General features: G+C 45.6%; 1 protein-coding gene across 3 annotated transcripts in view; it reads left to right on the top strand.

The window, feature by feature from the left end:
• SLK (STE20 like kinase) overlaps positions 1–25,741 on the top strand; it is a 985,407-nt gene that overhangs the window by 258,499 nt on the left and 701,167 nt on the right. For all 3 annotated transcript variants that reach the window (XM_069611736.1, XM_069611737.1, XM_069611738.1), the window contains exon 4: positions 23,301–23,450. In XM_069611736.1, the coding sequence (XP_069467837.1) occupies positions 23,301–23,450 (150 nt within the window). The remainder of the gene's footprint in view (positions 1–23,300; positions 23,451–25,741) is intronic.

Here is a 25,741-nt window from a genome sequence, read left to right on the forward strand (position 1 = left end):
GAGCTAGTGTGGTTGAGACTCTCCCGGGGCCATCCACCCAAGAATAGGTCAGTGGGCCATGCTTGTGCCGTTAGAGGGACTCCCGGACCTCTTTATGCGAACTGTTAAAAAACAAGCCTGTATATGAAAAGAATCACCAGACGATTGAAAAATGTACGAATTGCAGTAATTGTTTCTTTGATATGAATGGGTGGGACTTTACCATCTCTAGCCTTACCAGGGTTCGCCCTAAGGTTCCCCTACAAGGGGCTAAGTGTACCGGGTCACCCTCGAGGTTCCGTACTGGAGCTAATTCTACTGGGGTAACTCCTGAGGATCCCCAGTCTGGAACTAAACATACCTGGATTTTTCTCAAGTTTCCCCGGAAAGGGGCTTAAATTACCAGGGTCCAGTCTGAGGATCCCCAAAAAGGGGCTAAAAAGAAAAACAGCAGAAGTGAGGGTCCCCATTCTGGGGGTCTTTATACTAGGTGTCTGCCTGAGGTTTCCCTCAAAGGGGCTTAATTCCATACCGGTTCTGCTGAGGGAGCAAAAAAGGCAGGCAAAAGTCCAAAGTCTTCCAGTACCGGCCCTGCCGAGGTTCCCTCCCAGAGGGCTAAAATTGAATCCAAAGCTCCTATAAATCCTGTGATGACAATGGCTTCACATAGGCCTTTGAACAAAGAAAAAGAGTGAAATAACTGACTGGTGCTCTCAGTTTGCCCTTATAGTAGGGACCTTCCAATTCCGTGCTGTAATTACTGTATTTATGTAAAAATTCAATTTAGACAGTCTGTCGTTTTCTCAAAAATATAATCTTTATTGCGCATCTATTAATGTTCTCATCACTCCTGAATATTCATTCTCATATTCAAAGTGGATGGGCTTAAAGATACTGGCTATAATATTGTGTACATTAGCCAATGCATTTCGGTTATTTTAACCTTCGTCAGGGCCGTACAATGATATTAACATGCCCAATCTGTCGCCGTTACAAAACAATGATTCAACATAATGCAGGAACAGCCATTACACAATCAGTTCAAAATCAAACGTATATAGACACACATCAATTCCAAGATGCGTTTGTGTTCCAACGATATAGTAGTGGTTGTCAGAGTGGAAAGAAAAAGTAACAAGAAACATAATCAAAGATATGCAATAGGACTGTTTTAGTTGTCCTTAGTGTAGCGTCTAAATAGAATTTTTACGTAAATATAGTAATTACAGCACGGAATTGGAAGGTCCCTACTATAAGGGCAAACTGAGCACCGTTTCACTCTTTTTTTTTTTTCTTTTTTTCTTTGTTCATATATTTTGGTCCTTATGCCATAGGACCATCATCAGACTGGTTGCCCCAGGCTAAAACTTGATCAATGAACACAAAGCGAATTACGATTGATTAAAACTACAGAAACAGGACGTGGTGCCCACCTTCAACCTCTTTGTGTTCACATAGGCCTTTGACGCACATCTCTTCAGGGTGGTTCAAAATGGCGGCTCAGTCTATACGGTCAGGCATCCATTTTGTCGGGTCCCTCCAAATCAACGGTTTTAACGACCTTGTCAGTTGGACCTGGGATGGGGGTGGAGCTGCTCTATTCATTGCCCAGTCTTGATAACAGAAATCCATTTCAGCTAGCAATCCACTTGCACTCGAGAGTTCCTCTTCCGCAAACAGTTGCGCTCCCTTCAATGTACGCTTCTCTCCATTATGTTGATCAGTCAGGGGCGGACCATCGTGGCAGCCTACCTCAGTGGAGTCGTGGGGATAGCCATTACCCACTCCGCATCTTAGGCCTTCCCCGGAGGATGCTTTCCTTGGCAAATTCCAGGCCCCCATTCACTAGGACCAAATTAAGGTGTATTTTAGGGATCTCTTCAAGGATATGTACCCTAAGCGCCTCTGGCCTCTGCCCGCTCCCCCACTGTCGCACCAGACACTGAAATGGCCGTCTCTATTGCCTCCACTTTCTCTGTTGCTGCCAACTTCTGTTGTGCAGCCCCCTGAGCTAAAGGGGCCTGATAGACCACGTATTTCGGAACAGCCTTGAGTTCCTACCAAAAAGGACGAGGGGCAGATGGGCGAAGATGAAGACCCGCCCCATTCTATCAGAGCATTTCATGACTGGGTGTTTCATTTGATGGTGTTGCTGGAAATTGCAACTCTGGACCCCCAACCCTGCAGGAGCAAACTCTCTCGGGGACCCTGGACTTGAAATAACCTGAGCGCTCAGGTCTTTTTCTTCAAAAAGACGTGCTCGCAGAGGCCCGCAAAATTAAATTTGGGAGAAACCTCATACCGGGCATCGCATTAACAAAAATAAATTGATGCTAGTTGCAAGCTCCAGTCATATGAAGACCTTCCTTTAGCTTACTGTCCACTTCCTTCCTCTACAGTAGTGGTGGCGGCTGCACTTTAATCTAAGTTGCCTTCCTCCTCTTCCACTGCCTCTTCACAGGTATTGTCTAAAGAAGACAAGATCCTCTACGGTATCAGGAAGAAATTGTTTCCCAATGCTGGGCTTTAGCTACATCGGGCAGTCAACCAGCCAACCAGCCAACCTCAAGTTAGAGCAGAGGGCAGTGCAAAGGAAAGGTCGCTTGACACAAATGAGGCATACATTATTTTTCAAAAATTGATTAGCACAATTTGCTAGTTAAAATGTTCTTGATTAGCAAACACCTAGTGCAAAATTGCTAATTAAATAACATCTGTTATTTGTACCCAAGACATACAATGAGCAACAATACAGTATTTGTGTTACTCTGAAGTAAGACCTTAGTGAGATGAGCGTCTGTAAAATGTAGAGGTTAGCTGCATGAATGGAGACAAATAGATATGATAAAGGCCCTGTAAACAGTTTTCAGTGCAAGGCACTGTGCAGACGGTGCAGTCGGTGTTGCACAGGGCAGTGACTCGTATTGTATGCTTGACCCATCGTTTGCTGTGGAAGGAGAAGTTGAGAACCTCCATGAATCAAAATCAAAAATGTTGAAGGAAGTTATAGCCTGAGATTAAGTACGTAGTATGGAGTTGTGGCAGACATGGGAATTGTCAGCTTCAGGTGGACAAGATGTCACTTGCCTGTCACTGATATCCACTTTATTCAATATAGTGTTAAATACCACTATCTCGGGAGGGCAGGGCCGCCAACAGCCCTCAAGCCTGAGCAAGGTAGGCCTAAGCGCAGCATTCCAGCCCTGTGCAGCCATGAAAGCAGTATCTATCACTAATAGCATTCAGTGCTGCCATCTGGGGTGCTGATACATTTTTTGTTTGTTTTTAAGGAAACCAGGCTTTACCATAATTCATGCTTCACTTTAAACAAAATTACACATTTTTGCAATTGGAAATAACTTTTTCCGGACTTGGAAGAATAAAACGGGTGATGCGTAGCCTGGAGCTCATTGGTTGAGCACCAATTGCACACTTGTACGCAACCAGCAGGTCACAGAATTAAGTTTGCCATCAACAGCATTTGGCCCTGAGATCATGTATATTTTCAAAGGTTTTCACAAGTACATATGATTCAACTTCCACAACAAGATTAAATATAGTTCACTCTGAGATTGAGCCACTAGCCTAAACGTTAATGAAAAACCTGAAGATGTAGTATTTTACAGTAGCAACACTGTCATTGCTTAACCTACATTTTTAGGACTGGAATTGCAGTACAGTCTTAAAAAATAAAAAGAAAGTTACACATATTGGTCTTTGCCAAACCGCATGTACTTGGCTCAATACAAGTATCATCCTGATACTTCTGGTTTTTCGATTATTTGAAAAAGAAAGAACTTTCCTTGCCTAGTACCCCCAAGTCGCAATCACAGATGGAAAAGAGTATTACTGCTGCACTCTCTCCATTAGCCCCTTTGAAATTGCAGTGAACAGAGAAGAGTGGGTGGAGAGAGCCATGTTGGCAATAATGGAATGCAGGGTAAACTGTGCTTTCATAAAACATTGTAATTTAAATAGCTATCTCTGCTACACAAGTTTGTTTTGTTTGTTTATTAATTTGTAGGGCGCGCCAAACCCTTAGGTAGCTGGGTGCAACAGAGTACAAAGTATACTTCAGGCTTAGTTACACAGTGGATAGAATATACATACATTACATACTCGGGAGGATCAAGTGTAGTTAATACATACATGTATACAAGAATCAAGGTACAAGATACCCCTGGTTCAGGCGCGCAATATAAATAAAATAAACAAGCAAGCAAGTGCAGGAGACGGTTCAGGGGCAAGTGCATATTAGTTGGTCATACTGGTCGTTGGATCATAGCCAGTTAAGAGTTTTGTATCTAAAGCTGTAGTAGGACTGGTCTGTTCTAAGTTCGAGTGGGAGTGCATTCCAATATTGGGCGGCTTTTAGCGGGAAACTATTTCCGCCTGTTTTTTAAAATCTAACTCTAGGTATCTGTAGGCAGTGGGAGTTCGCTGCTCTGGATGGGCGAGTCGATATTCTTCTGACTATTCTCTCAGTAAGGTATGGGGGAGCGGTGTTATTGAGGGACTTGAAAGTTTGCGAGACTGTTTTAAGTAGGATCCTATCACTTATTTTTAGCCAGTGGTGGTCTCTTCTCATATTGGATGCATGTTTTCTAGTATGTAAGTTTATAGCTGTTCTCAGGGCGTTATTTTGCAATGTCTGGATTTTGTTAGTAATGTATTTATTGGCTCCCAGGTATAGGGCATTGCAGTAATCTAGCTTTGATAGTATTAGGGCATTTTGCGAGGATAATGCAGCTAGATTGTGTAAGAAATGGTCTGCATGATCTAATAAGTTTGCAGGTATAGGCGGTAGATGATGCCAGGGAGTTTACCTGTTTTCTCAAGGTTAGGGTGGAGGCCAAGTAAAATCGTAAAGTTTTCACTTCTTTGGCTACTGTGATTATGTTGCCATCGATATTGAAAGCAAAGTAGTTGGTGTCTAGTTTGTTTAGGTTCGTGGCGGAGCCAAGAATTAGGATCTGTTTTATCGTCATTCCGAAGAGGCCATAGGTTTTCGTCCATGCCTGAATGAGGGGGTATATTTCATTTACCAAGGCTGTATCAGTGTCAAAGTTGGCCAAAAGGGGAATGAGGATCTGGGTGTCATCTTCGTGTAGGGGACACCCAGTCCGTCCAAATTGTCAAATAGGGGCTTGGTAAATATATTATACATAGTTGGGCGGACACAGGAACCTTATGGAACACTTCATGCTGTTTGAATTGGGTCAGCTGATGCCAAAGTGGAGAAAGCTCTCATTGTTCTATTGTCAAGGAATGACTGGACCCAGGATACAGCCTCGCTTGAGAAGTGGGCAGCCGATGCTAGGTATTTGCATAAAACTGCATGGTCCACCAAGTCAAAAGCTGCCGCCAGGTCGAGGAGGAGCAGCAGCATAGCGGTGTTTCCCTTGTCATTAAGCACGTCAATGTGTCTTGAGGTCGATTAAGGCTGCCTCTGTACCATGTTGTGGTCTAAAACCGGATTGTCAGGAGCTGGTTGGCTTCAAGATAGTTCTGAATTTGTATCTTGAGGAGGAAGGGTACCGTGGTAATAGGCCTGTAGTTGGTGGGGATGGCCAGGTCTAGAGTTTGTTTCTTGAGAAGAGGTGAAACCCATGAGACTTTGAAATTACTTGGGACAGTATTGGTTGAGAAGGAGGCATTCATTAACTTGGAGATGAAGGGGGCTAAGTCTTTTGCAGCATTCTTAATTAGTTGGGCAGGGCAATAGTCACCCTTGCAGTTAGAGGGCTTCAGAGATGCAATAATTTTTTCAGTTTCCTGGATGGATGCTTTGGAGAATTTGAATGGTGCTAGACCGGTCGAGTCATTAGTAGGGCTGGTAATTGGCATCTTGGTCGGGGGTAGGGAAGCTTTTCTTTTTGCCAATTTTAATTTGAAGTGTAGTGATTTTATTGTCTAGGGCAGTCTGGGTGCTAGTGCACCATTGTTTGTCTTTTGTTTGTCTTTGGGTACATTGTCGGAGGGAGGTATAGGGGATTCTAATTCCCGTAGGATCGCAAACAGTTCCTTGGTATTGGAGCTGGAATTAGAGATTCTTTTGTTGAAAAGATCTTTTTTTTTTTGTACGGATAATTTCTTTTTTATACTTATTTGCAAAGTGATTTAGTTGCAATTTCTTTTGTTTTCATTAGGGGGGACTGTCGCCATAGGGATTCAAATTTTCTCTTTTGCAGTCTTAGTGCTTTAAGGAGAGGGTTAAACCAGGTATTGAGGTTTGTCTGCTGTTTACTCTTGCGTAGCTTGAGTGGCGCAATGGTGTCAAGGGCCTTAATCATAGTGTTGTTGTAAAGATCCACAAGGAGATCGGGATCTTAGTTACTTGAGAGAGCATTAATGGTGGGAAGGAGTGGTGGTAGGAGTTTCAGGTGTGATCTATATATTTTTTTTTTTTAGATATAGTTAATGTTAAAGGACATTTGTACCGTGCACTATCACCACCGTAGTGGTCCCTTGGCACTCTGGCGGCTCTGAAAAAGGGGGAGGAGGGGTTGAGTTAGTGGGAGGAGGCAGAAAAAGTGCAAGAGAGCAGTGATGTGCTGTTGGCGGCCTCAGCCCGATGGGTCTGTTGGCTGGGCCTGGGGTGTTTGCGGCCGGTAGTCGCCATGTACTGTTGTGCAAGGCTATGTGTGTTTTTGTTTTGTTGTTGCAATGTAGTGAAGTTTGTGCGGTTTGTTGTGCTGTAGGTTTTGGTTGTGTTTGGTTTGGAGTTTGAGAGGTGTATGCAGTCCGTTAAGTGGTGGTCAGTCCATAGTTGAGGGGTAATTGTCAATTTAAATAGCAAACCTTCAGGATTGCATAGCAAATTGCTATGCAGCACTGCTTATTTTATGCCTTGACAAACCAGAATGCTGCTTTTCATGTTTTATCTACATGGTTGTAATTGTAAGCCATGGATAAAAGCCTCTGAAACGGAATGCATTTCTCTGAAGCCTTTAAAAATAAACTGCACCCTTTGATGAAAGGAATGGTTTATCTCCATTCAGCTGCTGCTGCTGTGTTGATGCTCAAGAAACAGAAGCACTGTGCATATTTATTTTCCTAGCATTTTAGGATTGTATAATTAATAAGATGGAAAACTAAGTTGCAATTGAGAATTAATATTTTCTAGCAAATTATGCTTTTTTTTCCCCAATGAAAGCAAGCCAGTATTGCACAATTGTATTTTTCAGTTCCGGTGCTGTGTGCATTATCGTGCGGAGGTAGATCATTTTTACACTCGTAATTTAATTTACACTATAATTATAAAAAGTGTTTTAAATGATGACTATGCACAGTCTAATTTACACCCATTCATCCATGCAGTCAATGGAGTACATTACTATAAATGGCCAATGGCAGCAGAGTCTTTGCTCAAGGGTGAGTGATTGTCATTACACCAATCGCAGCCTCTCAATTTTCAAGACTACAATTAAAAAATCCAAAAGCTGACTCTCCAGCAAGCGCTGTTCAAAAACAAACAAATGAAAGTTACATTGGTAATTGAAATAGAAACTCAGCAAAACCTGTCCCTGTGATAATCCAGATAGGTATTTACCTTTATGCAGCACTTCATGCATGGTCCATCCAACATCTAGGTACTGTGATTATTATACCTCAGTTGTTGCTCAGTTGACCGCCCTCTGAAAGATGTTAGCCAATAAAATGGCTCAGCCGGTTGAGCACTTGTTGCAGCAATCTGTGCGTGATCTGTAGGTTGCAGTTCGAATCTCGGCAAGGCCAATTCAGCCTTTCATGCTTTCGAGGTCGATAAAGGAGTACCGACTACGGTTTGGTGATAGTTGTGATAAATATGTTCTATGTACAGCGCTTTACCAAAAGCACTATATAACTAACCATTTGAACATGAGATTAGATATAGAATTAATCATGCAGTCTTTACCTCTCTGCACTATTGTATCATAGCATTGGCATACCATTGGGTAGTAATAGCTCCAGGAAATGAGGACTTTCATTAAACATCAAAAGACAATGCTGCTATTGAACCTAAAAGCACACCATGCAATTCATGTTTGCTTTACTATGTAATTGGCTAGGTTTTGTGTTTTCAACATTTAAACATACACAGGAGATCAAATGGCCAGACGTTGGAGAAATTCTGTCACAATAATAGTAATTTTCATTTATATAGTGCTATGAACCCTCGGGCATCTGAGCGCTGCTTATTAATACCAACGTTATGTGGTGCTCCTTTATCGACCTCGGAAGGATGAAAGGCTGAGTTTGGCCCTCAAAGCAAGGATATCAAAGCAAGCACTCTACTTGCTATGCTATCTGACCGACTATGATGCAGAAAGCTGTCGCATAGTAATGATTTCCATAGTTTTTTGCACACGTCGGCTGGATGTCACATGCAATTTACTCTCTTGCAAAGGAGAAAAGTCATTTTTACTCTTACAATCACATTTACTCTCAAAGTTTAAAAATGGGGAGTAAAATACTCCCACCTCAAAATATTATCTGGAGCACTGGTTAAAACCAAATCTTAGTAAATATTGAGATCCATATGTGATCAGTTCTGAAATCTTCTGGGAAACAGTCTTATAAGAAACCTGCAATCATTGTTGTTGAAGTCCTAATGAGCGCGTTGTGATAATTAAAACTGAGGCACGTTGAAAAAAGTTTGACTCAAGAACCATTAAATCATTACTGAAACCAAATCTTACCAAAGACCAAGAGTCCAGTATGATGGTCAAATTCATTCATGTTGAAAAACAGACTTCTAAAGTAATTGTTTTTGGAGTAAAGTCATACCAAGGAGCAAGAGCCTTGTTGATGGGAAAGCAGTTTGCCAAAAGATTAAGAGCCATTCCGCCAATGAAGTCTACTATATTGCAATGCATGCTGGAAACCAAAGTCTTGTGACCCGTCGCAAGTTCTATTTGAAACCAAACTCTTATCGGAGAGCAGAAGCCATTGTGATAATGTAGTCTTAACATTCATTGTGGAATAGTATCCATCCAGTGGACAGGGGTCAATATGACGATCCGGGTCCTTGGAACAAAGGGACTATAAACCTGGGTTGAGGTCAAGAGTGTTTCAGGGGTTAACCAATGCAACGTGAGGCTAAATTGCAGAGACTCGGACTGAGAAAAGAGCAATCTTTTGATATTGTGGCATACTCCTACCACAACGATAGTGGGAGGACAGTGGAAGATGAAAGGGCCTCTTGGAATACTTGCATACTATAGAGGAAGTGATAGATAGACTCCTTGTTGTGATCGGTACAATTAATTTGATTTTATTTATTTTTAATACTTGCTTCTTGCCTGGTTAGCGTTATAGTAAGTGTGCTTCACATCGAGAACATGCATTGGCTAACCCTCGTACATCACATGTATTAAATAATAATTTGTTTATTGGAAAAGGAATAGTCCAGTTATATTTGATTCCCTGGCAGTCATATTTAATGCTCCTGCCTTTTCTGTTTTTTATTTGGTTACTTAAAAGAAACTTGTGACCACTTGCTAATTACGTCACTCATTTATATTGGAACACATGTTTGCCAATTTCACAAGATGATGTAGTGTCCTAGCAGTAGCAGGGATACAGTTTGATAGTGAAACTATGTACATCTGTTTGCAAATAATTTGCAGGGGCAAATGCACACGCCTTTTGTACCAGGAGCTCTCACATTTGTGTGTGTGTGTGTGTGTGTGTGTGTGAAGCTAATCAATTTCCTGGTTTATGCTTTGCATTCTGTATTTTGGAAATTGTAATTTTGCTTTGCATAATGTAGATGCAGCACTAAAAGTTGCAGAATGGAAAGCAAAAAAAGCATGAGGGTCTACACTCACCTGACACAGTTCTAGGTGTGAGGTTTATATCCCCAGACTCCTTCCCCTTGTTTTATGAAAAGCTGTATATTTTCACTGCATCTTCCACTTGAGTCACGTTACAAAGGCTTTAACCATACAGAAGAAAACCAAATTCCTTGGTGTTAACCTTTTCACTTGGTCAATATTCTGTATATACTAAACTGGGGAGCAGCGATGAGCAGATTGGGCACCTGAATGGACACTTGGAGATACAATCCTTCAGGTCCACCACATGGGGTCTGTCCATTTGACAGAGGCCAGACCCATCTACACAAGTGTTATCTTGACGAGGGAGGATTTGTGCTTTGTAGATGAGAAAGGGAGGGACGTAGGGCAGTGAGAAATCCTTAAATAAAAACTCTTACTGTCTCTTGGTGTTTCAGTATTCTATTATTTGAGCCATCTGCGACGGAAAGCATTTTTAGTTTTATTGAATCTTTGGTACGCATTTCTACTGAGAAAAGAAGCACAAGCACATTGAGTAGAAGCTGACTGGAGCAATGAGAGTAAGAGAAAGGGGAGCAATAGGAACTTAGAGGTCTGGAAAGAACAGAGCAACCTCCAGAGTGGGGAGAGAAGACCTGGTGTGGTGAGACGGCCAAGAAGTCCCAGAGTGGATAGAGAAACCACAGGAAGCCCCATAGTCTAGAAACAAGACTCCAGACCGGTGTGGTTCAAAGGACCTAGGAGCCCCAGAGGAGGAGACTAAAAGACCCCCAAACTGCAGGAAGGGGAAATACGTTCTTGTTCAGGAAGAAATTGTAAGCTACCCATTGGAGAAAAAAAAAATCCCTCCCCTGACCACTCTTTTCCTCCTTTTCCTCCTTTTCCCCAGAAGACGTCACCAAAGTTGTCAACTTAATGAAGGTCTCTTTCAAACAGGTTTCCCCTTGCACATGCAGAACCATCAAGGATAATGTTTCCTCTCTCGCCCCTGCACTCGCTGATCTTTGTAACCACTCCTTTACTACTGGTTGTTTTCCATCCTCCCTCAAGCACTCCCTTGTGCGCCCACTCCTTAAAACTATCAGCAGACCCTTCCTGCCCATCCAGCTATTGCCCCATCTCCACCACCCTTTTCCTGGGGAAACTGCTTGAGAAGTCGGCCCTCCCCAACTTAATTCCCATACTGAAATTGTTGGTGGTCTTCACAACCATCGGTCTGTATTCCGAGCAGCCAGAGGCACGGAAACTGCTCTTCTGAACACCTGTGAAGAATTGCTTGCAATCCTTAATTCCAACTCCCCAGCTGTCCTCATCCTCCTTGATCTCTCTTTTGCATTTGACGCTGTGAACCACTCCTTCCTCATAAAAAGGTTCCATGACACCCTTGGTATCTCAGAACGGGCACTGAACTGGCTTACCTCCTTCCTGAATGACCGCTCTTCCAAAGTCCTACTGAGCACCTTCTCCTCACTCCACCTGTGGTGTCCCCTAGTGTCATGATCTCTGCTTCCAAAAGGTCAGGGTTTTCCCAACTCCCTTGGAAGCAGATCCATAACCCAGGTTCCGAGTGCCAACCAGTCCCAATTGGGACCTTTTGGACCCAGTCCTGGCGCCAGTGGCACCAGGCTCATAAATATGCCCAGTCCCAGCGCTGGAAGCGCCGGGCTCATAATGCTTGGGTGGACTTACCTGCAGCAGACCATGCTGCTTACTTGCCTGCCAGTTGAGCCTCTGATCCTCTTCTGTTTGGAACTACTTTTCCTGTTGGGTGGGGCTGGAGCCACTCCCTAGATTCAGAACACTGGAACTCTTCTGGAAGGCAGGAACTCTTTTCTTACCAGGAACTCTTTTCTTACTTAGGCGTGGCTGTGGAAGGAGACATCTAAGCACTACAGGAGGCTATTTAAACCACACCCGGTGGATGAATCTTGCTTTGCGTTATTCTGCACCCTCTGCAGCAGAACGCTCATCGTGTCTTCTGCATCCGGTCCTGGGCCTAAGGAAAAAGGCTTACCATCCTGAATCCAGTCTTCAGCAACACCTATAAAGACAAGAAAGAACAGGTTAGCATTCCGGCATCTGAAAGGCAAAGGCTTACCTACTCTTCGTGCGCTCCGGAGGTCTTCACACTGCATTCCGGCATCTGAAAGGCAAAGGCTTACCTACTCTTCGTGCGCTCCGGAGGTCTTCACACTGCATTCCGGCATCTGAAAGACAAAAGCTTACCAACTCTTCGCACGCTCCGGAGGCCGTCGGCGCTGCATCCCGCATCTGAAAGACAAAACAAGGTGCGTTTAAAGACATTGGGGAACTTTAATACTCACGTGCCATTACTCCTTTCCACATCTAACCCAGTGGGTATCCCGGCACCCTGCAGCCGCTCCGAACTTGTACCTGCAAAATAAAAAGACAGTTAGAGCGCATCGTGAAGCTGGCAACAAGTGCTTACTTACGTGCTTCCAGGCGCTTCTATTCATCACACGGGCTCCATCTTCAACTCACTTCAGCCCGTCATCCGCCATCGCCGGAACCCTGCAAAACAAGAGACATCATTATTAAAGACTTTAAAGACATTTGAGTTACTCGAAACTTACCGTTCGTGCAGTAAACGACGGACAGCAGTCCTCTGAAGTCAAGAGGCCTGCGCTACCTACAGGAGAGGAGAAGAGGAAAGAGATAGGGACACCCCAATAACCCCAGTTCATTAACCCCGTATTTTCTATCTGCAGACATCTTACTCTGCACGTCAGGCATACAGGGCACAGAGGTCCAGCCCAAAGAGCCAACCGGGTGCTGCACATCACCTTTGAAGATACGGTAGTCGCCCAGTCAAGACCGGCGCCTCTGCGAGAATCAGGTGAGCGTTACACCTAGGGCTCCATTCTTTCACCTTGGCGCTTTAACATCTACCTTACTCTGCTGGGATGCCTAATTTCCTCCTTCTCCCTCCACCTTCCAGTGCTATGCTGAGGACACACAACTCTTCTTCAAACTTCCTACAGATGCCCTCGCACCCTCCTTCATCCCTGATTGCCTCTGTCATCCAGGTCTGCTGTACTTCTAACGATCATTGCCTCAACGCTAGCAAAACAGAGATCCTCCCTATTGGCACCCTGGCACCCGACGACTTTCCTTCAAGCTGGCCTTGTTCCATGGGCTCACCCCTCCTCCCTCTTTGGAAGCCAGAAAACCTCTAGGTCAGCTTCGATTCCCCTCTCTCCCCTTCCTCGTTCATACTCGGGACATTGCGAAGAAGTCCCACTTTCAGCTTTTCCTTCTGAAAGGAATTCTACCGTTCCTCACCTTCCCCCAGAGAGTCAATGTTTCACGGGCTCTGGCTCTCTAGGCTTGACTATTGCAATAGCCTCCTTAATCAACCTTTGTCCACTCTGCGACCCCCTCCAGCTAATCCAGAATAGGGCAGCGAGACTTATCCTTGGCCTCAAGCCACGGACTGCATCTCTCCTGCCCTACAAAGTCTCCACTGGCTCCCAATCGCAGTACAGATTAAATTCAAATACCCCTGCATCATCCACACGGCTGTCTGAGGCTGGGGACCACTATCTGCAACTCTTTCTGACCAAATACTTCCCCTCTAGACACCTGCATTCCTCTGGCACCAACCCCTTGCGTGTGAAGTCGTTTGCTAAACAGAGAGCAGGTGGTTGATCCCTTTTGTCACAGGGCTCCCTTCTTTGGAACAGCGGCCCATCCCGCTTAGTCTTGAGCAGGACCTCCTTAAGTTCCGTAAAAGCCTCAAGACCTTCCTCTGTACCTCGTCCTTCCCTCCCCCTCTCCCCTGCTAATCTCACAGTAGCGTGACTGGTGTGCAGGGCCCTTATGCATCCTTGGGGCCGTGACCTCCCACATCTGATCATCCCAGCTGATGTCTCTCCTCTGCACTTGCCTCAGCTCACCCTCCACCACTGGAGGTTGCACTTACCTTTCTTCATACCACTTCACCTGCTGCTCTCCATGCCCTTCTCCACTTGCACGTTCTCAACACTCACAAGACATAGTAGGTTTGTCCTCCCCTCCCCACTTTCTCGTTTTGTTGTATTTAATTATTTAACATTGTTGTAATTACATTGTCTATCATCCCCTGTCCCTTCCTTGTTGCCCTATGGGCGCTTTGAAACAGTATTTGCTTCCTGTATATGTCCAAACCTATCCAGGTCCAGGTCCGTATCTGCAGGGACATAGATTACTTCTCTGCATTCACTCAAAGGCCAAGAAGAAAGGAGGCCCAGCAGAACCTGGAATAACCTGACTGCTTCTTGTGGGTAGGAAACCTACACCAGCAGTCTTCCAGGTATGAGCAAATGTAGATGCCCCCTGCCTGAGAGGATGACACCAGAGTTACCTTATTAAATACTTTTGGTGGGGCGGTATTCTTAGACCAAAGTGGAGAGTCGCCGTCTGAATCTGGTGGCTCCCCAGAGAGAATTACAGGAAGCAATGATTGGGCACCTGAATGGGCACTGGGAGATGCAATCCTTCAGGTTCACCACACCGAGCCAGTCCATTTGACAGAGGCTGGACCAATCTACACTAGTATCATCATGACTTTTTCCATTGAAAGGAAAGAGTTGGGAGTGATGGATCAGGAATGGCGCGGGGGCCAGTCTGTCTGAGGGCATTGTGAGTAGTCTGGAAAAATGCTGGCCATTTATGTGTGGAGTGTGAGGTGGGGGCCCCTCCTCTGCCTGGATGCTCTTCAGCTTTTGTACCTCAATCTGAATTGTGTCCTCGGTTGCACCAGTAAAGGGTGGTCGGGAGAACGGGGAGAAAGAGACGCACAGGCCCGAAGATTTAGTTTTCCATTCATCCTTATAGAAGTAGTTATTCCCACCCACTTCCCCCACACTGGAGATAGTTTGAACCAACCTGTTATTGCTTCTGCTTGGTTTCCAAGGTGGGGGGAAGGCCTCTGAAAGAAATCTGATGGTTACTTGCTGCTGTATCTTTCGGTGTTGAGATGGGGAGCGCTTAGCCTGTCTTTTCCTTCTCCTGAAATCCCTTAAAGTAACAGAAGGAGCGCAGATGTGAATCAAAGGTCCTCTGGGAAGGGGAAAATGGCTTCTGGGTCAGCTGGCCCAGGCTTGCTAACGACTTTGTAGTCAACAGTGCTGTTCAATTCCTAATCCTTTAATTAGTGCAAAATATCACCCCCCCATTCCCCAAAAGGTGTATTAGGATCTTTTCCTGCACATCCAAATTGAATGTTGTTGTCCTTATGTATGATAGATGCGTAACGTCAACTCGGGTAAACCTTTTCCCTTGCCGATTTGTTGATATGATCCACCGTCTCGCCTGTAGGATGTCCTGTGTGACCTTCCTCGCTTCAAGGAGACCAAAGCAAAAGCCTTCTTTCTTGCCTGTTGGGAGAAGATTCTCATAATTGACCAATTCCTTCCAAGCTCTTTCAATTGGCCTGTCGAACCTGCACAAAGATTTCTGGTAGACCTTGCACTCAATGGCTTTGAGCAAGTTGTCCTACTTCCCCAAGACCGAAGTGGCTGTACTCCATGCTGCAAACTTAGAATGCAGAGTGGCTGCCCCCATGGAAGATAGTGGCTGTGGGTGAAAGGCAAGACTTGAGATCTCAGTGGTAGTGGACAGTAACATACAGCCACACCCCTATTCCCTGCTGAGTCAGAGTGAGGCTTCTACCAAAACATTCACGATTTCCACCACAAGAGCTCCTGTTCCTGAGCTACACACCATCAAGACAGCCAGCAATACCCCAGCCCTGCAGTAGAAACCTCTGCCCTCACTGATGAGTTTCTCCTCCGGTTGCTTCATGGGGTCAACGTTTATCAGGATTCACCACTGGAGGATTGTCTGCTGGCACTGACTTGTGGTAGGGTGCCCAGGTGGGAGAAGGGGCTCTAGTGGAGGCATAGTCAAGCTAACCTGATATGGAGGAGCAGAAGGAGGACCCCCAAAAGATGAAGGGAACCCAAAGTCCTGCCAGTAGGAGTTGGTGCCACAGTGCTAACTGGGACAGAGGGGCCCGCATTTACTGATGGTGGCGATGAATGCCCCAAAGGGTAGCTGGCCGAGGTGGCTGCATTTATCTTAATTCTTTGAAGTAGCCACTCATTATTGGGGACAGCAAAAGGCTTTCAAATTAAGCAAAGAACCGATTTTCTAAGGAAGGCTGAGGTGGAGAATTGTGTCCACGTCCTGCAAAGACCGACCCCAAGAAGTTCTTCTATCCCCAGAGAGCCACAGGGCAGAAAATACAAGTGGGGAAGTAGTAAGTGGGAGGTCCACTGTGGGTGGCAAGCACAAAAGGGTAGCAATAGACTACTGCACCCAGGGCGGAAAGGACAAAAGGGGTAGGAACAGATAACTGCACCCTAGGAGCAAAGGGATCACACCCCTGATGAGTAGTGAGTGGAGCCATAGTTGCGGGTGCTTGTTCTTGCACAGAGGCCTGAAGGGTCTGCATCACAGGCACCCCTGACTGCACTGCCTGCTATTTCATGATGTTTTAGCCAAGCTGTCTGCCATCTTGCCAGGTTTCCTGAAATGTCTGAGTGGAGATGACTGCAGATGTAGTCAATGATTAGTTTCTGAGAACCCCCACCCCGTGGGTGCTGGAAACATTTACTGAGACGACTCCCCTGGAAGAACCGGACCGCTTAGCCAGTTTCGTTTTAGTCCCCTTACAGGGCACCTCCATGCACAGCTTGGTTGTATCCCCATTCAGAGGAACCTTCGACCTTGGTTTGTTCTCAGCACTTGAGGTATTTTTGGCATATGCATAGATTCAGTCCTGGAACTGGGAATCTTGCGGTCCCCCGAATTAATCCTTAACCACTGACTTCAGAGGAATCTCCAGAAGGCAGAGGATCAGTAGTTCCTTCCCTGGGTGAGAAGGCTTCTGGAAGGAGTTGCCCCAACAAAGGTTGGTGTGCGTCTTCCACTGCTTCTTTGTCCCAAGCAAATGCCTAAGATGCTGTGGGGGAGGATTGGAGAACAGCTCCTACCACAGAGTTCTCTGCCCCAGCAGTGGATTGGCCAGCCTCCCCTACACCAGCCAATCAAGTTGGCTGGTAGGCGGAAGCTGGCATAATCACACTAAGGCACCATTCAACAAAGCACTGTCCGTGCCTACAGAGCCGTGGGGCAGTTTATGCTGCCCGGCTAATACTACACGCCTTCTCTTCTCTTCCTGCTGAACACCCAACCCCATCTGACACTCGGCGCAATGCACCCACCAAGACACTGGTAAGCAAGGCCAAACCATACTAGCCGCTCACAATCTGTGCCTTGAACTATCTCTGCCGCCATGCATTTACTGCTGTCCTCCATATATGCGTTTGCACCATTGGAACCTAATCCCACCTGTTCGTTTATCGGACCCGGCCTACGGTTGAAACAGCCATCTTCGATCAACCTATGTTGCGCAACGGGTCAACCCCGCCTAGCTCACCACCTACATACTAGCCATATGGTGTGTCTGTCCATAGACCCACGCCCCAAGCCGCAGATGTTTTGTTCCAACTGTTGCTCAGCATCTCCACTGCCACCCCTATACCTAACTGCCTCGCATTAAACATCTACACGCATGCCCCACCCCACCCCCAGTACTGTATTGACCCGCGCCACCCTGCGCCGCAATACAGGCACTGACCAGGTCTGCATAGCCTGCCGCAAAGTGCTGTTGCCACAAAGTTCTGTATTTATCCTATGGGGACCAGTGTATCGTATTACTTATCCGTAAAATACCTTTGGTGACCCCAGCACCCTATTCCCAATCTAATGTCTAGCTGATAACATTAATTCTGTGATCTAATAGTTGTTTTACATGCCTGTGCGTTGCTCCGTGCACTGTTCCCAGCTGAACGAACCCAGCACTGCCCACCCTAGTGTTTAGCCTGTTACATTCACTTTGCGATTGCATAATTGTACTGCTTACCTATGTTTCGCTCCGTGCTTTGTTTTGCTCAGCTGAACCCAGCACTGCCCATCCCAGTGTTTAGCTGGTTACATTTATTTGGTGATTCTATATTTGTACTGCCTGCCTGTGCATTGCTCCGTGCATTGTTGCTCTATATTTGTATTGTATTCTAGTGCATAAACTCCTTAACCTATGATGAGTCTAGCTCGCGCTCACATGTCTACCTTACAGAAAGTAACGCTCACCATGGCCACCCTTCTACCACTGGTCCAAACTATTTCTCCAACCAAGTTCCTACCCCCTTCACAGCCACCCACACCTCATCTAAACATATTTCCAAGCCCTGCCAGCAAGGACCTCTGTCCCCTTAGTGCTGCTGAATGGTTCCGCCTCTTCGCCTCCCCACCTTCGCCCTGGGTCCCATGCTCAGTCAGCATCAGGAATGCTAGTCTGGGTTCTCCCCTCCCGCGCAACAAGCCCTCACACAGGCCACATGCCCCTTTGACCTCCAGGGTGCCCATGAATCCCAATTGTAGAGTCCAAACCATGTCTCCACTACCTCCACCCCAAAGCACACTACCCATCCAAGGAGCCCTCATCAATGCCTGTTCCATGGTAGCTCACGCCACTGATATCGCAGACCTCATCACCACCAACAAACTTGATTTCCTTGCCATCACCGATACGTGGCTCCACCCCACAGCTGGACCAGCCCTATCCCTTGCTCTCCCAAACGGTTACACGATTATCCGGGCAGACAGAGGCTCTAGCAAAGGCGGTGGAGTAGCTTTTATCGCCAAAACACACCTCGGCCTCAGAGGTCTTGATTGTGTATTTCCCATCAGCAGAACTCCAATCGGTCACACTTTCTCTCTCTGCTACCCGCACCATTCTACACCATCTGATTTACTGGCCCCCTGGCCTTATCGCCTCCTTTTGAGGACATTACCCTCCTTTTAATTCAAAATACAAAACCTTGCTCCCAAATCATATTGTTGGGAGACCTGAACCTCGGCCTCCATGACACCAACAATATCAACGCCACCGCTATAGAAAACTATCACACAGCTGGCTTCCAAAACCGTCTTATCGACCATACTCACATTAAGGGCAGAACATTGGATTGGTTGGCTGACCTAAATTGCTCCACTACAATCCTCAACGAGCCCTGTGCCTGGTCAGATCACCACTGCATCACCTTCACCATTCAGGAGAGCACCCACCTCTTCAACACCACGGCCATTGCCCCACAGACCTTCTCTAGAAACACCAGAACATTACAGTAGACCTACTACCCTTACTCCAGCCTATCATCGATCTCCTCAACGCTGTTCCTGAACCCTCTGCTTTGGTCGACCTGTATCACGTCATGTTAGAACAGGCCCTAAACAACATTGCCCCAGTTAAACTCAAAGGCTAAACCAGCAGCACATCAAAACAAATGGTTTTTAGCCAATCTAAAAACCCTTCGCAACGCCAAAGAGATGCCGAAGCCACCTGGAAAAGTCACCCTCTACGCCTAACAAGGCATTATTCACATCTGCCGCCACTACCTATAAAACTGCCATTCACAACACCAAAAAAGATATCTAAAAGTCATAATCCAAAATGCCAAATCCGGTACGAAAGAATTCGTCACCATACTAAGAGAACTTGAGTCCCCTGTGCCACCTACTGAAGATTGCATCAAGGATGCTGCCTGGTGTGCTAATATTCAGAATGCACTCTCCGATAAAATAGCTCTACTTCAATATTAAATTGAAACTAGAAAGACCAGCCTAGTATCTAATCCCAACTTTACTAAACTACCTGACCCTCAACCCCCACCATGCCAACCTTTCATCTTCGCTTCAGTTTCCCCCAAAGTGGTGGAAAACATCATTGCTGGATTATCAAAATACCAGGGCGATATCTGCCCAGCCTCCATTATAAAGTAAGGAGCGAAATACCTAGCTCCCTTTATTGCTGCACTGATCAATTCTTCCTTCAAATCCAGCTGAGTCCCCAATAATCTTAAAGAAGCATGGGTTATGCCCCTCCTCAAAAAAACAAATCTAGACCCTCACACCGACTAATTTTAGGCTGATAACACCCGTCCCTTTCCTCCTAAAAATACTAAATAGAGCAGCCTATCTACAAATTCAAAAACATCTTGAGGACAGCGACATTTTAGGCCTTCGCCAATCCTACTTCAGACCCATGCATAGCCGGAAACCGCCTTTTTGGTTCGAAATATCCAAATGGATGAAGCCAAGGATTCAGGGAAGCTAGCCATTCTCCTCCTATTGGACCTCTCTGCAGTGTTGGATCTTGTTGACCACCAAATCCTAACCAAACATCTGACCATGGCAGCCGCGTTCTCTGAGTGCCCCTAGCTGGATCCAGTCCTTTCTATCAAACAGAAGGACAAGAGTCTTCGCACCTTCAGCGTCTGCAGATCGAGTCCCCGTAAACTGCAGAGTCCCTCAGGGTTCATGCGTATCTCCCACGCTCTACAATATCTTCACAAAGCGCCTCTTTGATCGCCTTGACAACATGGGCGTCACCTACACTAATTACGCCGATGACACCCAGGTCCTCATCACACTCACTGGCTGCTATGAGTACCTAGAAATCCAGACATGGATGGCCGCCCACAGCCTCTGCCTTAATGACGGGAAGACCAAGCTTCTGATCATTGGTTCTCAAGTTTGTCTAAATAAACTCGACACTCGCTATAAGACCTTCAACATTGATGGGAACATCATCAAAGTGGCCAATGAGGTCAAAACCCTAGGAGTTTACCTGGATTCCACACACACTGTGCTGCTGGGTGATGGAAGAGAAAAGGTTTTAATAGAGAAACACGAGGGGCAAAGGACGCAATGACATGCTGGCATGGAGGGCTCAGTCTTCTCATGTACAGAGAAAAGGATTGGCGGTTTGAAGACGGGTGCGTGCCGGGAGGGGAGTGACTGCGTCTGCAGCTATACTAATCAATTTCTTTTCTCTTACTGAGAAAATGTTCGCAGTCCAATCCCTGCACACAACTCCCACAAGTATGGAAGAAGGGAACAGCACATTGATTTATTAGATCTTCAAAGTACTGTCAAGTTAAAAAGTCTCGATTTCTGGCTCTTGCTGTTTACAGTTGGCTTGAGTAAGATTGAGCAGGGAAGTCCTTAAGTACAGCCATAATGTCTGTAGTTATGTATGCATTAGAACCAAAGATGATGGAGCTAATCTGAAAGTTGAGATAATTGTCAATGTGTCCTACTGATGACAAAACTTTAAAAATGTCCTCTTTCAAAGTATTTTTCTGCTGTATTCACACTCGATTTTAGGGAAAAAACTGATTCTCTAAGGAAAACTGGTTGTGGTCCTGGCTGCAAAATCTCTATAGGGTGCAACAAAAAATGAGCTCACTGAATGTCCTTTCAGCACCACAGACGTCTTTCACAAAACTATGCCTGAATTGAAGAGAGGTGTGTAATCTGAAGTCACCATTTATATAGTCCCTGTTACGAATGCAAAATGACAGCCCAGAGTCTCATGCGTACTCTGGCAACTTGGCAATCAGTTAGGTTACGGGTGCAGTGTGGGGTCCCTACAGTTGTAGAAATGTTGCAAGCATTATGTAATCACGTGAAGGTCTGTCACAGCTTTCCAGGGGGCTTCATGATACTACCCCCATATATAAAGGATTTATCACCTAGTTTTCTAGCCCCACCCCACATTTCCTATTAGCCATTACCTGGCGATGAGATCTTGAGGAACCTTTGGTGGGAGATGTGGTGATCATGCCAATAAACTGACAAAAGTAGATGGTGTACCTCCTTTGCCTTCAATGTCAATGGCTGAGAGTAGGCTAAACTCCCCATAGAGGTCAGTCAGCAGAGCAAGCGATCAAGATGTCCAAACAAGTCTATACAAAAATACTATTCTTCATTAAACCTTGGAACAACACACTCCTTCAAGGGAAAAGCACAGTATTGGTAGTGTGACAGGGTCATGACCCTGTTGGAGGTGAAGAGGGAAATGGGGGGGGGGGAGGCCCAGTCTCAAATTCTGTCATGTGCTGTGCATGTGGATAATGGTGTCGCTGTGTGTCACAAAATGCCTCCCATCATTTGTTTGTGGGCAATGTTTTTCCTTTTTTTCAGAACCACCACTCTGAGTGCATATGGAAGCCGCCAAGAAAACCGACTGGAACGAAACTTGCAGGAAATACAAAAAGCAAAAAGTAGATTTTGAGCCAGTATAATACACACAGTGCCATCAAAGCTTCAAAACAGCAAACTACTCAACTCGGCAACCTGGAAACGTCTTCTAAGACCAACAGCATGCTGAAGACAGCACAGAACCCCCATTACAGATTGTTTCCAAAACCGGACAAGAGAAGGGGGTGGAAAATATTGTGTTTTTTTTTGTTAGGATTTGCCTTTGTGTAATCCAGTGCTTGAGGGGTGGGGGGGGGAAGACAGGCACATATTGGCCCTTAGTCAGGTGAGCGCTGAAACCAATTGAGGGAGGGGGAGATGCTAAAAGCAAGAGAGCTGCAGTATAAAAAGGGAGCAGGTGAAGGGCAGAGTATTGGTAGCAGGGGTGAGAGCAAGAGGTTTATAGACTAAGAGACAAGGCAGAGGACGGGCAGAAGAGTGGATTGCTGAGGATTTGGTGGCAGAACTGAAGCAGAGTGTGGGTGAGTTATTTGTGAGGGATAGTGGTATCAGTTTGTGAGAGTAAAGCAGTGGGTGTTTGTGGGAGTGAAATTAGTGTGTGATACAGACGTAGGGGAGTTAGTGTAGAGGGAAGTGAATCCTGGGAGATGATGGTAGGGCGAGAGCGCAGGAGTGGGCAGCAGCAAGAGGCGAGGAGTGGGATGGGAAGAGAGGGCAAGAAGACGGTAGGAAGGGAGAAGAGACGGTGGGTGAAAGAAAGGAGGCCATACAATCCGAGAGAAAGGAAGCGACTGAAGGTGAGACTGAACCAGAGCATCTCAGATTGCTTTTTCCCCCCCATCAAGGCTCATTGTCAATCCTTGGGGAGTGTTAGGATAGGCACACTTGAAAAAACCCCAGAGGAAGATAGACAGATAATGCATTTGCCTTTATGCCCCTAGTATTACATAGTAGGTGTTATGGATCACTAGTAGGGAGCCTGGTATCTTAGGCCTAGGATAGGGAGAGAAAATCCTCAGGATAATAGAGAGGGACGCCCATTAGTGTGTCACAAGCCCCTTATTTCCAGCCTGTGCAATACATTTAACAATCTTTTAATTTCCGAACTAACCAAACCGCATATCTAAACTGATTTTAAGAGTTAAAAAAACAACTTTTTCAAAAGAAAGTTCATCTCCTGGGTTGCCAGTTACTGAAAAAAGAAACCTAGCAACATCACCCTTACATGCACCCCTGGAGTTCCTAATGACTCGTTATCGCCTGGAATCCTCATTTAGCTGTTTAAATCACTTGTTACGTTCTGGCGTTCTGGGCAACTTGTAGTTTAAGTATTGTCTTTATGAATTTTGTCTTTGAGATGACAAAGTGTAATTGTATTTGTGATATTGTGATTTTAGTCTGATATTATTCAATGGCGTAAACTGTGATGTATTTATTTAATGTTTTGTTTGCTACTTTTTTTCTTTTCAGAGCTTGAGAGGCCCTTAACTGAGCCACAAATTCGAGTCGTCTGTAAGCAGACTTTGGAGGCACTAGTCTACCTACATGAAAGCAAAATTATCCACAGAGATTTAAAAGCTGGAAATATCCTTTTTACGATAGATGGAGATGTTAAACTTGGTGAGTATCTAAATACAAACAAAGTTTGTCCTCAAGCTGCTGTCTCTTTAAAACAGCCACCATTCTTTGGCATGGCTATATTGAGAGCAACAATCTGTTTGATATTTAATGGATATTCCTACAATTCTAGCACTTGGACTACTGAGAGGCTCTTTATTTTTTCTTGCCAGTACTTTCGCATTCCTAATGGTTATTCCTCAAATTGATCTTTTCAGTCATTACAAACTCTATGGCTGAACACAAAGTTCATCCATCCCTGTTTTGTTTGCTTTAAAGGTTTGGATGTTTCATTGGGTGAAACTGAATGTTAGTGACGGTGAGAGAATGAAGCAGTGTTCCCAGCTTCAAAACGGAAATTTCCTATTTGGAGAAAGGGTTTAGGTGGGCTCTGGTTGGAGAGTTGAATGGGTTTGAACTGTTTCAGTGCAGTCTTTGCTCTGGTCCCTGATAGGAGGGGATCACAGAATGAGTAAATATTGAGGTAGCGAAATTAAGGGTGATTTGGAATTCAGTAGCCAAGGTGGGAGAGATTCAGAAAAGGGTGGAAGTGGCAGGAGGTGAATTGAAGTAGGGGGGTGTAGTGTAGGAAAGGTAAAAGTGGACACGGTGTCACTTAGTTTTGTGATTTTTGAGAAATCTGAGGCGGAGCAATCGGCAAAGAGGAACCATTTTTAGCAAGGAGCTATAGTCTGTTAGTCATTGAAAGCTTTTGGACATTTGGCTCAGCCGGCTTAAAACGCCTCTTGTGGTGCTAGGTGGGCTTTGGCCGGCTTTCTGGGCTTTACAACTGCTGGGAGATGCAGTCTGTGGGTTCACGCCCAAGGTGATCCCTTTCTTCTGCCCTTTCCATTTTGGAAGGCTTGTAGAAGCTTGTAGGCTTCTCATGGCATTCAGCTCTGTAGAAGGGGGCATAAGGTTGATTCGGTGGAGTTAACCGAACACCTCTCGGAGGAATGCCCGCATCTTATTGAAAAGGGGCTGGACCCTTTATGTTCCTTTCTTAATTCTCTGGAACTAATGGCTGATAAAGTAGCCCTGAATCTTCCTTTCCTTGGAAGACTCGAGCCCTCTGAGACTTGGTACTCCCCCGAACTCCGGCTACAGAAGCATTTATGCAGACACTTGGAGTGACAGTGGCGACGGAACGACAAGATAGTTTCCCGGCACCAATATAAGCAAGCAGTCCTTTTTTATCATCAGATGATTCATCATGGCAAGGCTAAATACTACGCTTCAAGAATCACTGAAGCAGTATGTGGTTCTCGTGCGATTTAGAGTGGCTAACGAGATTTCGGCTTGCCCTTTGGGGAACTCTGTTCCCGCCACAGGACGCTCAAGCCAGGTTCAATGAAATCGGCACCTTTTTCTCTGAAAAAAATCTTGCCATTCGGGAGGGCATCCAGATTCGGCAATTAGAAGGGAATACTAGGCTCAATGGTCTGAGCAGTGGCTCAGCCACTCGGGCTGGGATTAAGATCTTTAAACTGGATCCCATTGATGAAACATCTATTCAGATTGTGCTTGCTGGCCTTAAATCTTCCTCGCATTGTGATGCGGTTCCCCTTTGCATCTTGGAAACCCTTCCGCAGAGAGTTTTGAGCAGGCTGACGGCTGCTATACAGCATTCCTTCTCTACAGGCTTTGTCCCGGATGTTTTAAAGCATGCAGTGGTTTTGCCACTTAAGAAAGCCAACGTGGATCTGTGAGTTTTGGCCAACTATAGGCCTATTTCCCTGCTTCCTGCTATTAGGAAGTTGATGGAGGGAGTGATCACGCCTCAAATTTTGAGCTTTCTAGAAATTGATTGTCTTCATCAGTTTCAGTCTGGTTTCCGTCCCAAAATGGGGACTGAATCAGTCATGATATCGCTACTAAACAACCTTGCACTATTGCAGGACCACGGAGACACTGGAGTTCTTATCCTCCTTGATCTCTCTGCTGCCTTTGATACAATAGATCACCAAATATTGCTTGATAGGCTTGAGCAGGTGGGTATCACGGGACCCATTTTGGCCTGGTGTAAGTCCTTTCTCCAGGGCCTTTCTCAGACTGTCTGCTTTCAGGGATGTTTCTCTTTCCTTGTTCAGCTGTTGTGTGAAGTCCCGCAAGGGTCGGCCTTATCCCCTTTATTATTTAACTTATATGTGTGGATGTTGGCCAACCTTCTCTGCGTGCGGTGTGCTCTTCTATTCCTACGCAGATGACACACAGATTTCGACTGGATTCCCTCCTGACCACGCCTCCCAGTCAGCTGTGTAACTGCCTGGAGAGAGTCAGCTCCTGGATGGCAG

This window comes from Ambystoma mexicanum, chromosome 8 (genome assembly GCF_040938575.1).
Source record: "Ambystoma mexicanum isolate Mex_15411 chromosome 8, UKY_AmexF1_1, whole genome shotgun sequence".
Classification (NCBI taxonomy): Eukaryota; Metazoa; Chordata; class Amphibia; order Caudata; family Ambystomatidae; genus Ambystoma; species Ambystoma mexicanum.